The sequence below is a fragment of the Solanum lycopersicum genome, chromosome 6 (assembly GCF_036512215.1).
Source record: "Solanum lycopersicum chromosome 6, SLM_r2.1".
Taxonomy (NCBI): domain Eukaryota; kingdom Viridiplantae; phylum Streptophyta; class Magnoliopsida; order Solanales; family Solanaceae; genus Solanum; species Solanum lycopersicum.
This window is the reverse complement of record NC_090805.1, coordinates 45,104,653-45,116,565: the sequence shown is the minus strand read 5'-3', so window position 1 is coordinate 45,116,565 and position 11,913 is coordinate 45,104,653. Positions and strand designations below refer to the sequence as shown.

General features: G+C 35.1%; 1 protein-coding gene across 2 annotated transcripts; it reads left to right on the top strand.

Moving 5' to 3' along the window:
• The first annotated feature begins 187 nt into the window (after positions 1 to 187).
• On the top strand, positions 188 to 11,373 carry LOC101264226 (protein BONZAI 1). 2 transcript variants are annotated; one of them, XM_010324328.4, is made up of 16 exons: positions 188 to 578; positions 4,748 to 4,795; positions 5,608 to 5,756; positions 5,838 to 5,886; positions 6,877 to 6,933; positions 7,389 to 7,577; positions 7,663 to 7,797; positions 8,681 to 8,742; positions 8,828 to 8,930; positions 9,013 to 9,127; positions 9,657 to 9,733; positions 9,816 to 9,953; positions 10,065 to 10,229; positions 10,670 to 10,783; positions 10,876 to 10,969; positions 11,073 to 11,373. In XM_010324328.4, the coding sequence occupies exons 1-16, from the start codon at positions 429 to 431 to the stop codon at positions 11,159 to 11,161; spliced, it is 1,734 nt and encodes a 577-aa protein (XP_010322630.1). In that variant the 5' UTR covers positions 188 to 428; the 3' UTR covers positions 11,162 to 11,373. The 2 variants fall into 2 exon arrangements, with proteins under 2 accessions (XP_010322630.1, XP_019069931.1); XM_019214386.3 differs by lacking the exons at positions 5,608 to 5,756; positions 5,838 to 5,886 and having other exon boundaries at positions 242 to 578.
• The last annotated feature ends 540 nt before the right edge of the window (positions 11,374 to 11,913 follow it).

Here is an 11,913-nt window from a genome sequence, read left to right as displayed (position 1 = left end):
TTAATTTAATATTTTAAATAAAAAAATTAAATATTTTAAAATTATATGAAAAACATTTGCGTATTAATATAATAAAAAAATATATTTTTAAAATATTAATTAAAATTTTTATCATTTAACTCTAAAAATAAAAATTATGATAAGAACGACAGAATCATATTCTCTGATAATAGATTCGAACTCTTTTAACAATTAACATAGAGATAATTTCAATATATAAACGCGCTTTTATTTTATTACTACAACTTTTGGACTGACGCAGCTAGTGTGGGTCCCTCTCCCTTCTTCCGTTTCTCTCTCTAACTCTCTGTTCAAAAGTTTCCATTACATACAGTAAAGTTCAATTTATTTACCAAAGTTTCTGCGCGCACACAGATATTTGGATTTGTTGCTTCCTGAAATTGTAGCAATCGGCGGCAGTAGCAGCCATGGGAAATTGCTGCTCCGACGAGAACGGTGGACATTCGGGGGTCGGCGGTAACGGTGCTTACGCGGCAAATCAAAACAACGGCCATAACGAAGCCTTCGATGCTCTACTCAAGTCTCGCGGTTACCAAGGCCTCTACTCGCATGTCGAGGTTCTTTATTCTCTCTGTTTTTCTGCATTTTACTCTTAAACAGGTGTAGGTGTCACCAGATTATTAGTTTCTATTAGTGACTGCGGATTTATTCTATCCTGCTGATTAGAATTTTATTGGATCGGGTTTGGTTGATTTAACATCTATAGTGAGAAAATTCGTCTTAGATGAGCAAATGTAGCTGAATTTTGACTTTTTATTAGATTGGACTAGAAGTTTACTTGGCTTGACCGAAAGAAGATAATTTGAAAGCTGCTGTATTATTCCTTTCTGAATTGACAGCCTGAGTAGATATGTACTCCACATTTTCCCGTGATTTCGGTAGGTTTATTTGGATCATTGTGGTTGATTAAGATCTTTGATGGAGAATTCGTGTTAGGTGAGGATGTAGTGCAGTTTCTTGACATCTATCAGATTGGACTGCAAATTGAATTGGCATTGACTGTGGGCAGAAGATTCCGGGAAGTGCCTTATTAAGGGATTGACGAGCCATCAGCTTGATGAGATGTCTCCCTCCACATTTTTGCGGGGACAAAGAAGTTGATATAGACACCTTAGATCAAAATTTTGTGACCAGGAACTAGTGCTGACTAGTTGACTTTGTTGTATATCTATGCTAAGGGATGGGATGCTTGTCCATAACAAAGAAACAAATGTATTATGCTACTAAACTGAAGTATTTAGGGTTGGAGGATACTGTAGGTGTATCACAGGAAAGATTTTAAAGTGAACTGTTCACTTCCAAGTCGACGAGAATTGAGTGTGGGGGTGGGTGCAAACATTGGGCGTGGAAGGAAGAATAAAGAGTATACGGTTACTTGATCAGAAAATTTGCTCATGTATTTGCGTAGTTTTGAATTGTGAAGTATGGATATATTGAGGAAGTATGGATGTCTTGAGGATTGATGTAGCCAATTCCAACTAATTTTCCTACCTACTTTTGCATGTGAGATGATATTTCACATGACTATATCTGTTCTTGCCTATTTCATGTGTTTTCATCCATTGATCTTACAAGGTTTTCGAGAATGTAATGCAAATAATATAGTGTATACCTTATCCATGTTTGAATTTCTCGATTAATGAAGAAAAGAAAAAACATAGAGAGAATTAGGCGAATGTACCAAAGTTAAAGAAGTTCACATCCACTTAACCACAAAATGTTATTTAATTATTTTTGGTCAACAAAAATTAACCAATGATATACAACAGTCAAAAACTTAAGAGTTTTATTTTTTCTTAAAGAGTATGGTTGAAATTTGCTGAGAACACAAAGACAAGGCAATATACAAATTTGAGGAAGATTGGAGGTGTTGTGAACTGGTTTGGAGTCATAATTCATAGTTGAGAAGTTTCTTTGCGACACATGTATCTCACATATTCTGCACATGTATCTTAAAGTCATGTATTCATGGATATACACATACATTCGATACACATGGGTATGAGATACACAAGCGATACACAGTTATACATGCAAAAGCTTCGTCTTCTTGCTTCGAAATGCAACTCAAATTTCAATTCAAACCACCTCACATCTCTACCAAATCATCCCCAAATTGTTATTCAAACTCCTTAACATGTACCCAATCTATACCAACAACACCCACTCGAAACAATTCTAATTTTAAAAAATCTGAATTTTCATACTCAAGCTTAAGAGAGCTTCAATTGAGTTTTAGCAATCTGCATCACTTTCCAAGCAACCATACTGTATGCACAAAATTAACTCCAAAAGATGTACCCCATCTATTCCAACAAATACCCACTCGAAACAAAATCCTATTTTGGAAAATTGTCTTTTCATGCTAAACTTAGCCTTTGTAGAAATATATAGGTGTATCATTTGGTTTGAAAATGATTATCAAGATAAAGGTTGAGTTATATTGTATTTAAATAAAGTGAGTTTGATGGTGGAGATGAGATCTATTATTTCTAAAAATGAATATTTGTTAGTAGAAAAAACTAGTGATCGTATAAAGAAGAAAAACACAGCGAAGTAGAAAACAAAGAGAAGCACTAAATAGAGACGAATCATTAGACACTTTGTAACAAAACAAGGATTTAAGGTTAGTCAACAAAGAAAAGGATGTAAGACTACCTTTGGTAGTTTTTTTTGCTCCGAGCAGCCAAATTAAGTAATTTTCTCGAAAATATATGCGGGAGAAGTCAGAAGAGGAAATGTTAGTTGACCTTAGTGCATGTCAAGTAAGAGCTAGTGATGGTATGATGCAGCTAACTGCTAAGTAAGGCATGTGCATCTCAAGTAGGAGCTAGTGATAGTATATGCAGCTTAATAAGGCATTCAGTCTATGTATGTGATTATTGTTCAATATGAACGTGATCTATACTTTAATTAACAGTATTGAGATTCAAGCTCCTCGAAAGGTACTTTTAATCAAAACATAATGAAGGTGAAATTGAAGAAAATTGAGTACCTTGTATATAGAAATTTCCATGTCAGCCCTTCTCCTTGTATCACTTTTTGGGATTCTCCTCTTGATCAATATTTTCTCCTTGGAATACCTTGTAAGTATTCCACATAATGTTTCATAATTTAGACATATAACTCTATTTTTATATTGAATTATTTTTAGCCGAATCCCCACACCTGGATTTGTACACCCAAATCTTAATATCTAGACCAGGAAGGATTTGACCTCTAGATTCACACCGTTATCGGACACACACACCCGTGTCCGACCAATTTAGTTGCGGATTAAAGCTGACCGATTTAGTTTTGGTTCTTAAATTAAAATTTAGATATTACCTCAAAGGTGCTATGACCTAAAAATACAGTCATTTCAAAACATTGACCTTATGTACAAAACTTAATTGCCTTCTATAAACTAAAAGGTCACCTATTTTAGGTATGAGAATAGTTATTCGTTTATATCCAAAAAAGATTAGACTTCTAGCTAAATGTGTTTCTAAGGAGTTATTGTGCCGTTGCTCGATCAATTTGGTAGTTGGATATTTTTTTGTATCATTTTACAGTTTTCCGGCTATGTTCCAGTGGGATGACAGGCCAAATATAAATTTGAAGGTTGCCAAGTTGCATAAAAGTTATTGACCTACTGTTAGTTTAATAATATTTTACGACGTGCTGAATAGGAAGATAAAGTATTAGGTGTTTCGCAAAGTTGTTTCTTTTTTTTTCAAATCCAAAAAGTTCTTCTTACTTAGAATAGGTCGTCGATTCAGCAATAGATAAAGGGGGTAAAATCCCTGTTTTTACAATTTACAATAAGCGGTTTAAATCATTTTATCAATATGAGTATCCTATATCGATAAATATTTATTTTGAAACCACCTCTAACATAGTGGTAGAAAGAGTACCATGCTGTGTCTAGACTTCAAACAGTTTGTTTTAACCATGTTAATAGTTCCACATTATTGGTTAATAGAGAATCAAAATAAATTTACCAATGAATCGCGAAATGCTATGGTTCTTACATATAATTTAAGAATTTATACAGAAGTAATTCGCGAGATCATGCACCTCTCTTTCCTACTTATAACGGAAAAGGGTACAGTTGGTTGGTCCAACCTATTCTTGAAATAAACAACTCGCACCTTCATTGACTTCGGCTTTACTAATGACTAAATTGGTTTCGCTGGAACCCATATTGTAACTAGCATTTGCTGCTGCAGAATAAACCAATTTCAAAATGGGATAACATGCTCGATAGGGCATGAGTTCTAGTATCATAAGCGTTTCCTCATAGGAACGTCCGCGAATTTGATCAATTACTCTTCGTGCTTTGTCAGCAGACATAGATATATGTTCACCCAAAGCATATACTTCTGTTTTTTTCTTCTTTAGCATAAGGTTTGTCTCCTACTACTGAATCATAAGTATCTAGATTTTTTTATTAATATTAACGACGAGTATTGATGATTAAATCTCTAACTTTTGGTTTCCTATAGCGTAAATATCCCAATGCTGTTACTTTGACGAAAGCTATATCAGACTGTGTGAAGTTCTTATGAATCATTTTTCTGCTTGAAATCATTTTGCAAGCCCGTCACTATTTACAAGCTATTTATCTATTCTAGTTCTTGGCTCGGAGATCTATGACAAAACTAAACATCTGCAATTAACTGTGGATATTGAAATCTTCCTTTTACAGAAGCTTTTTGGTTTTAACTATTCTATTTACTTGCAGTTGTCTCTATCTGCTACCGGTTTGCGTGATCGCGATGTGCTTTCCAAGGTTTGTTCCTTATTCTTTAGAGTTTGGTAATGTGAATGACAAATACTGACTTTCACGTGATTTGTTTCATGGTAATACTGCTTCAATATTATTTGTTGTTATCTATTTACAATTTCTATAACTTCATTTTCATAGTTGGAGCAAAGCATTGAATGCTTACACTCAGAATATTTTTCATTTCATTAGGCCAATCATTTTAAGGATCAAGTTTCGTGTTAATGCTTAAGGTTAAATCTCACGTATTTTACATAGGATATCCTCCAAAGCTAGCTTCTAAAGACAAACTAGTGTAGTAAAAGGTTGATGGAACAGTAGTAGTTACTGCTCCTTTCTACTATCTGATATCTTCCATAATATTGTGGTTTATAATATCAGGCTCACTCCAGAGTTCGCAATAGAAAGTAATTTTCTGTTGTTCTAACTTCTATAGCAGGTATCACAAGTTCTTTTAAGAAATTTCCCTCTGAACTGTCATTTTATAGACTTACTGACTTCTATATGGTTTATGGTTTATGTATTACCATGATGTTGAATAAAATTGTGTCCACCTAACTAAAAGTATACTATTTCATTACACTAAATAATTAGATGATCTACTTTGTTTATTTTTCTTCTAAAAATCTTAGGAGCCTACTTATTTTGTATGTCAGTAGTTGCTTGCCCTCCCTTTCTGTTCCTTTCTTTTCTTACATGAATGGTTCCGTTGTTACTTTACAATACATTTTATTTGCTAGCATTATTTTCTTGGCCTAAAAATATGTTTGACTTTACCAAGTTATATTGCTCTGTTCTGAATCTCTTATTGTTAACAGAGTGATCCTATGGTAGTCATTTATTCAAAAGGAAGAGATGGTTCATTGCAAGAGCTTAGTCGTACTGAAGTAGTTCCAAACTCATTGAATCCCAAGTGGATTACAAAGTATACTATTGCCTATCATTTTGAGACAGTGCAGAATTTAGTGTGAGTTTTGACACTTCTGTTTTGGAAGTTTCTGTCAATTAGAAACCTCTTTTCTGTCTTACTAGATTCTTTTTATCTCAGGTTCCGTGTCTGTGATGTTGACACCCAATTTCATAATCAAGATGTCAAGGTATATATGCCTGTCCTCTTCTAAAGGATTTCTAAGGTCTAAGTTACCCTAAGCAAAAGTTTAACATTTACCAAACTATGCCAACAGTACGAACAAAAAGTAACCTTATGCACCATCGGCGATGCATATTCATCTATGACTTAAGTCTAGAAACCATGCTTTTCTTTGTTTTATTTTATTTTTTACGTTTTAATTAAATGAAATTGAAGAACTGATGAAAGTTTCTCAAAGTAAACATTTAAATCAGTATCTATTTAAACAATACTAATTATAAAGTGACTTTTTACACATTCTCTTTCAAAATTTGACACTACTTTGGCCAATCATAAACTGCTATCATTCTCAAGTACCTTTTTCTTGAAACTCCATTTGACAAAAATTTCTTCACAAAATAAGCAGATTTTTGAAGTTGGCTAAGCTTGCTGTTTTCAAGAGCTTGAGGTTTTCTCGATAATATTTTTAAGATAACTTCAAGTTCATAGAGTTACTTTTTTTGGTTTATCTTATCCACCCGGTAGACTACTTCTGTAGCATCCCAGGCACTATGGTCTGGGATATTGACCAATCTTCTTGTATGAAAAAATATGTCATTCTTGAGTCATTACTAGTATTTAGTTTCAAATTCTTGCATGTGGTAGTTTACATGATCCTTGTATTCCCTGACACCTAAAATTTGCCATGAACTTCTCCTGAGTCACCTGAACTTGCTGTAGAGCAGAAGTAAGATAAACATGTAAAGCTAAGCGTTAAAATGTCCATTTTCTTCACTCTGCTACATTGTCATCTGTGCAGGCTGCTGGACAATAACTTTCATATCTTACCTCATGAGTACATCATGTCTTGTGCCTTGCAGTTCATTTATCTGTTCCATCATTTACTGTCTACGGGCAAATGAATGAACCATTTTATTTTTCAAGCAATTTTAGAGGATACAAACACATATCATCATGGCTCGTGACTAATATATCAAAGTCTGCATAACTTATGCAGATGCTTAAACTGGAGGAGCAGGACTTTCTTGGCGAGGCTAGTTGCACATTATCTGAGGTGCTGATCGGTGTCACCCACTATTATAATTTTGAACTTATAATGTCACTGTAGTTTCTACTTATGGTGTAAGAGACATGACTTAATATTGAGGCTGTAATTGGTATGTGAACTGAAGTGCTTAGAGACTACAGATTTTGCATTTAAGGCTCTATACTTTGTGTAACTCGGTTATGCATATCTCACCACTGGTTTTCTTGTGTGTTGGTCGTTAAAACATTGTGAATTTGCTTGAGAATCATCCACTTGCTTGATTATTTCGAGAGGTTATTAATGTTACCACCAAGATAATAGCCACATTTGATGCCTGCTTTAAAACTGCTTGATATATTTTTCCTGTTTAAGTTCTTGCATGCAGCTTTTTTTATTCCAACTAATGATTTCAGAATCAATATAGTTGTACGTATGAAGTTAACTTTTCCTTATTAATACTAGATTATTGAATTTCCTTGTAGATTGTCACAAAGTCAAACGGGTCCCTGACCTTAGACATTATACGTGGAGAACAATCTTCTGGTCCAACGCATGCCCAAAAATCTGGTAAGCTTACTATTTGTGCTGAAGAAAGTGTTGCCTCAAAGACTACTGTAGAGTTGAAATTGAGATGTTCAGAATTGGTGTCCAAGGATTTGTTCTCCAAAAGTGTAAGAACTCATCAGATTAGTTTTATCTTTTGTCATTCTGAATTGTGTGATGTATACAAGTTCAATATCTTATTGCTTGTGGCAGGATCCCTTTTTGGTGATATCTAAATATACAGAGAGTGGAATGATGGTTCCAATTTGCAAAACAGAAATTATTAAAGATGATCATAGTCCAAAGTGGAAACCAATTATCGTGAATATTCAACAAGTTGGAAGTAAGGTATAAAAAAAATGTTCCCCCATGTGCTTCCTAAAAGAATTTCTGATACCCTCCCCCTAAAATGTAGTACCTTGGAAGGGAGAAAACAGGGAACCCTGTGAGACAGATACTGCTACGAGCTAGAGTGCCTTTTTCTATGGAACCATATGCTATTCCATGTGAATCAGAAGTTGGTATGAGCAAGTGTGAAATTGTTAGAATTTTCTATGGAATTTGAATTTGGCGCAAAAGAAATACTTTTCATGTACTCATTAACCATATTTTCTGTGGATTCCTAGATCAATCATAGATAATTGAATTTGAAGTGTAGCTAGTGATCTTTTACACATCGATTAGTTAAGGGATGCCTGTATAGTATGCACTACTGAGTTTTGGCAGATTGTGTGCTCTCACTTAGAAGAATTTCTTTGTATTTGCTATTTAATTTTAAGGAGAGCTTGGAGCAATGGTAAAGTTACCTTCGTGTGACCAATAGGTGGGGTTCGAGCCGTGGAATCACCCACTGATGCTCAAGGGTAGGCTGCCTACATCACACCCCTTAGGGGTGTGGCCCTTCCCTGACCCTGCGTGAACACGAGATGCTTAATGCATCGGGCTGTCCTTTTTTCTTTTCTTTTTGCTCTTTAATCTTATATTGTATTTTCTGATTTTATTTGCTAGTTAAATAATTTAGGTACCAGAATTCCTTAGAAGTGTTTCATGCATGGCCTATCGCAGAATACAATCAAAGTTTTCTCATCTTATAGTAGTCATCTATAGCTTGGAATCGAGGGCCTGTATCTCTAATTATCTTACTAAATTGGTGTATATTCTAAATAATAACCATTCGTCGAGTATGTCAGGAAACTATATTAAGATATCAATAACGTTTGAACAAATGCAGGACAGTCCATTGACTATTGAGTGTTATGACTTCAATTCAAACGGAAAGCATGATTTAATTGGGTAAATGGCCTTCCTTTCATCTTTCTGTCATTTCTGACCTTTATGGACTGGAAACTGACTGTCTTTCTCCTATGACAATTGTCAGCAAGATTCAGAAATCACTATCAGATTTAGAAGTGTTGCACTCGACTGGTTCGAGTACTAATCTTTTCACATCAGCTGCTGTAGGACAAAGTTCGCAAAACAAGGTAAATCTCTATTGTCAGGAAAAAAGGTACTTCCTAGTTCTAAACTTTCTTCATTTGATCATTGAGGTCACAATTTCGCCAGGTCCTAAAGAGCCAGCTTTTTGTGGATAGCTTTTTCGAGAAAACCCAGCATACATTCCTCGATTACTTGGCATGGGGCTATGAACTTAACTTCATGGTGGCCATTGACTTTACTGGTATGCATGGGTCTGTATATATGTTTTGTACTCTTTCTCCTTCATGATATCAGGTTTGAGCAAAGTTGCATATATTTCTGTAACTATGCATGGGCATATTGTGTTGCCTTCACCAATCTTATTATCATCATCTCTGATGCCTTTTCTATTTTTGGCATTGGGGGTGTAAGATTGAGCCACCTTAGGGGCTTAAAATTCCTATTCTTGGGGTGCCCGTAATTCTGTATACTCTGATCGTCTTTGTGACTGTATTTGTATCATCTTTAATCTAGCTAGTTTTGGCACTTTACTCAACATCCATATGAATATTTTTGTGTCATTACTGAAAGAATTGCTTGGATTAACTGAAAGATCTAATAGTATGACAGTTTGATTGGCCCTTCAAATAATATGCATCTATTATGTCGATTCTATTAGTTACACTTACATTTATTTGCTTCTCTAAGCTTTCTTCTGCTATGGCCATTGCGTATTTCTTATTTTTCATCTCAGCATGCATTTGTTCTCTCACACGAGTTGTGTTTGTCAGCTTCTAATGGAAATCCACGCTTACACGATTCATTGCATTATATCGATCCTTCAGGACGGCCAAATGATTATCAGAGAGTGAGAAACTGGTCTTGTACATAATGGTCTTGTATGTACACTTCATATGAATAACTTCATTAAATCGGAATTCAAATTTTAGGCCATCTTGGATGCTGGAGAGGTATTGCAGTTCTATGATAGAGACCGACGTTATCCTGCTTGGGGTTTTGGAGCGCGGCCAATCGATGGCCCTGTTTCTCATTGCTTCAATCTAAATGGCAGCAGTGACTACTGTGAGGTGTGTCCAAAAAAGCATTAAATATGCCAAATTTTGTTATATTTTGATGTTGTGAATTCCCTTGTTTCTGGTTATCATCTTATTTTACTAATCAGTAATTTCTTATTCCAGGTGGAAGGAATCCAGGGTATCATGACGGCATACATGAGTGCCCTTTTTAATGTTTCACTTGCAGGACCAACTATATTTGGACCAGTTGTTACGTCAGCTGCAGATATAGCAAATCAGTCTTTGATGAAGCGCGAGCGGAAGTACTTCGTTTTGTTAATAATCACGGTACATCTTATTTCCTGATGGTCATGGTTTTTAGATCAATTAAAATGTTAACCATTGTGTGCTAGAACGTTGGCTTTCCATTGGTTAGAGTTTTAGCCAATTGATCTCTTCTCCGCTATCAGATTTCTTGGTTTGTTGAGTGGGAATTGTTCTTTTTTCAACGAATGAGTTAAGTTTGAACCTTGCTTGGTAGCATGAGCCTGAGTTCCCATCAGGCCTTTCTCAATTAATATAGACAAATGGCAGAGATATAAATGTGCATGGACATGTAAATATTTCATTAGAAGGCATAAAAGTGGTGTGGAAACCCTTTAATTGAATTTCACTTGGAGTGAAGCTCCTATTTAATTTTGGTCAATGCTGAATTTCATCATGCTTATTTGTGAGTAAATTTCATATGGTTATTTCAATGTGCTGATTACATTATTACAAAATCCCAGGACGGAGTGATAACAGATCTCCAAGAAACAATGGATGCCCTTGTTCATGCTGCGGATTTGCCATTGTCAGTTCTTATTGTTGGGGTTGGAGGAGCTGATTTCAAGGAAATGGAGGTGTGTATTTTCTGTTTATCCAGAATGCAGTATTATCAACACTATTAAATCGCCTAATGGTGTAAAGACATTCCCGTATTGTATGTTCACAGATTTTAGATGCTGACAAACAGAGACTTGAATCAACACATGGGCGTGTTGCAGTGCGTGACATAGTCCAATTTGTTCCCTTCCGGGATGTACAAAGTAGGTCATTTTAACACTTACCACGAGCCATCTCTTATATAAGAGGACAGATGTGAGTTGGCTTTCTCTTTCTGTGAGCTGATTCCGTTGCATTGATTTGTAGGTGGAGACTCGGTCCTTCAAGCACTTTTAGCAGAACTACCTTCCCAGTTTTTGGAATACATGCGGCTCAAAAGGATCCAGCCAACTTAACGATCATACAAGAATTGTACATACAAATGTTGATTCATGTATTGTGTCCTGTTAAATTCGCCATTTTCTAGCTTGTTCCCCAATGGTGTCAGAAGTTTTGTTTTTGGATGTCTCAATTCGCCTTCTCTTTCCTATTTCCCAGAAGCTTGTACTTTTTAAATTATATTTCTTCATTATCATCTTCTTATTTATTTTGTTGATTCAATTTCAAATGAAGCTCTTTTACCTTTGTGTACTGATTGTGTAAATGTAATCTCGTCAGGATGAAAGGATGCTGCAAATACCTTCCTTTTGTGAGTGTCTACAGATTACATTGCTATTTAATTCCAGATAGTTTATGAAGTTTCACACGCGATTTGTATGACACAATATGAAATTGCAAGAGAAGCCAGCTTTTAGTCTGGTTTCTTCTAGTAACACTTGGCCAGTCTACTTTTTTTTTCTATCTAGAGTCTATCCATTGACACAATCAAATGTCCTATTTTAGTCTGTCTTATTCTCAAATACAATATCAAATGGTAAGACCATGCATTTCACTCTTTCTTCTTTTTAAATTTCCTCCTAGAGGTTTATGACTGGATTTATTGAAAGACACTCATGAAAAACTTCCAACTTCAATTTATTTATCAAATTAAGTAACAATCACTATGACAACTGCCATGTAAGATAAAACTCTTACTTCCATAATTTGTTACTCTAATCATACTCATCTATATCTTTGTTAAAATTACCAACTAGGCACACTCATGGTC

Coding starts and splice junctions, on each gene's coding strand:
- LOC101264226 (XM_010324328.4), top strand. CDS start 429: ATGGGAAATTGCTGCTCCGACGAGAACGGTGGACATTCGGGGGTCGGC. Junction 9,734..9,815: donor GGCCAAATGATTATCAGAGA/GTGAGAAACTGG, acceptor TTCAAATTTTAG/GCCATCTTGGATGCTGGAGA. Junction 10,970..11,072: donor TCCCTTCCGGGATGTACAAA/GTAGGTCATTTT, acceptor ATTGATTTGTAG/GTGGAGACTCGGTCCTTCAA.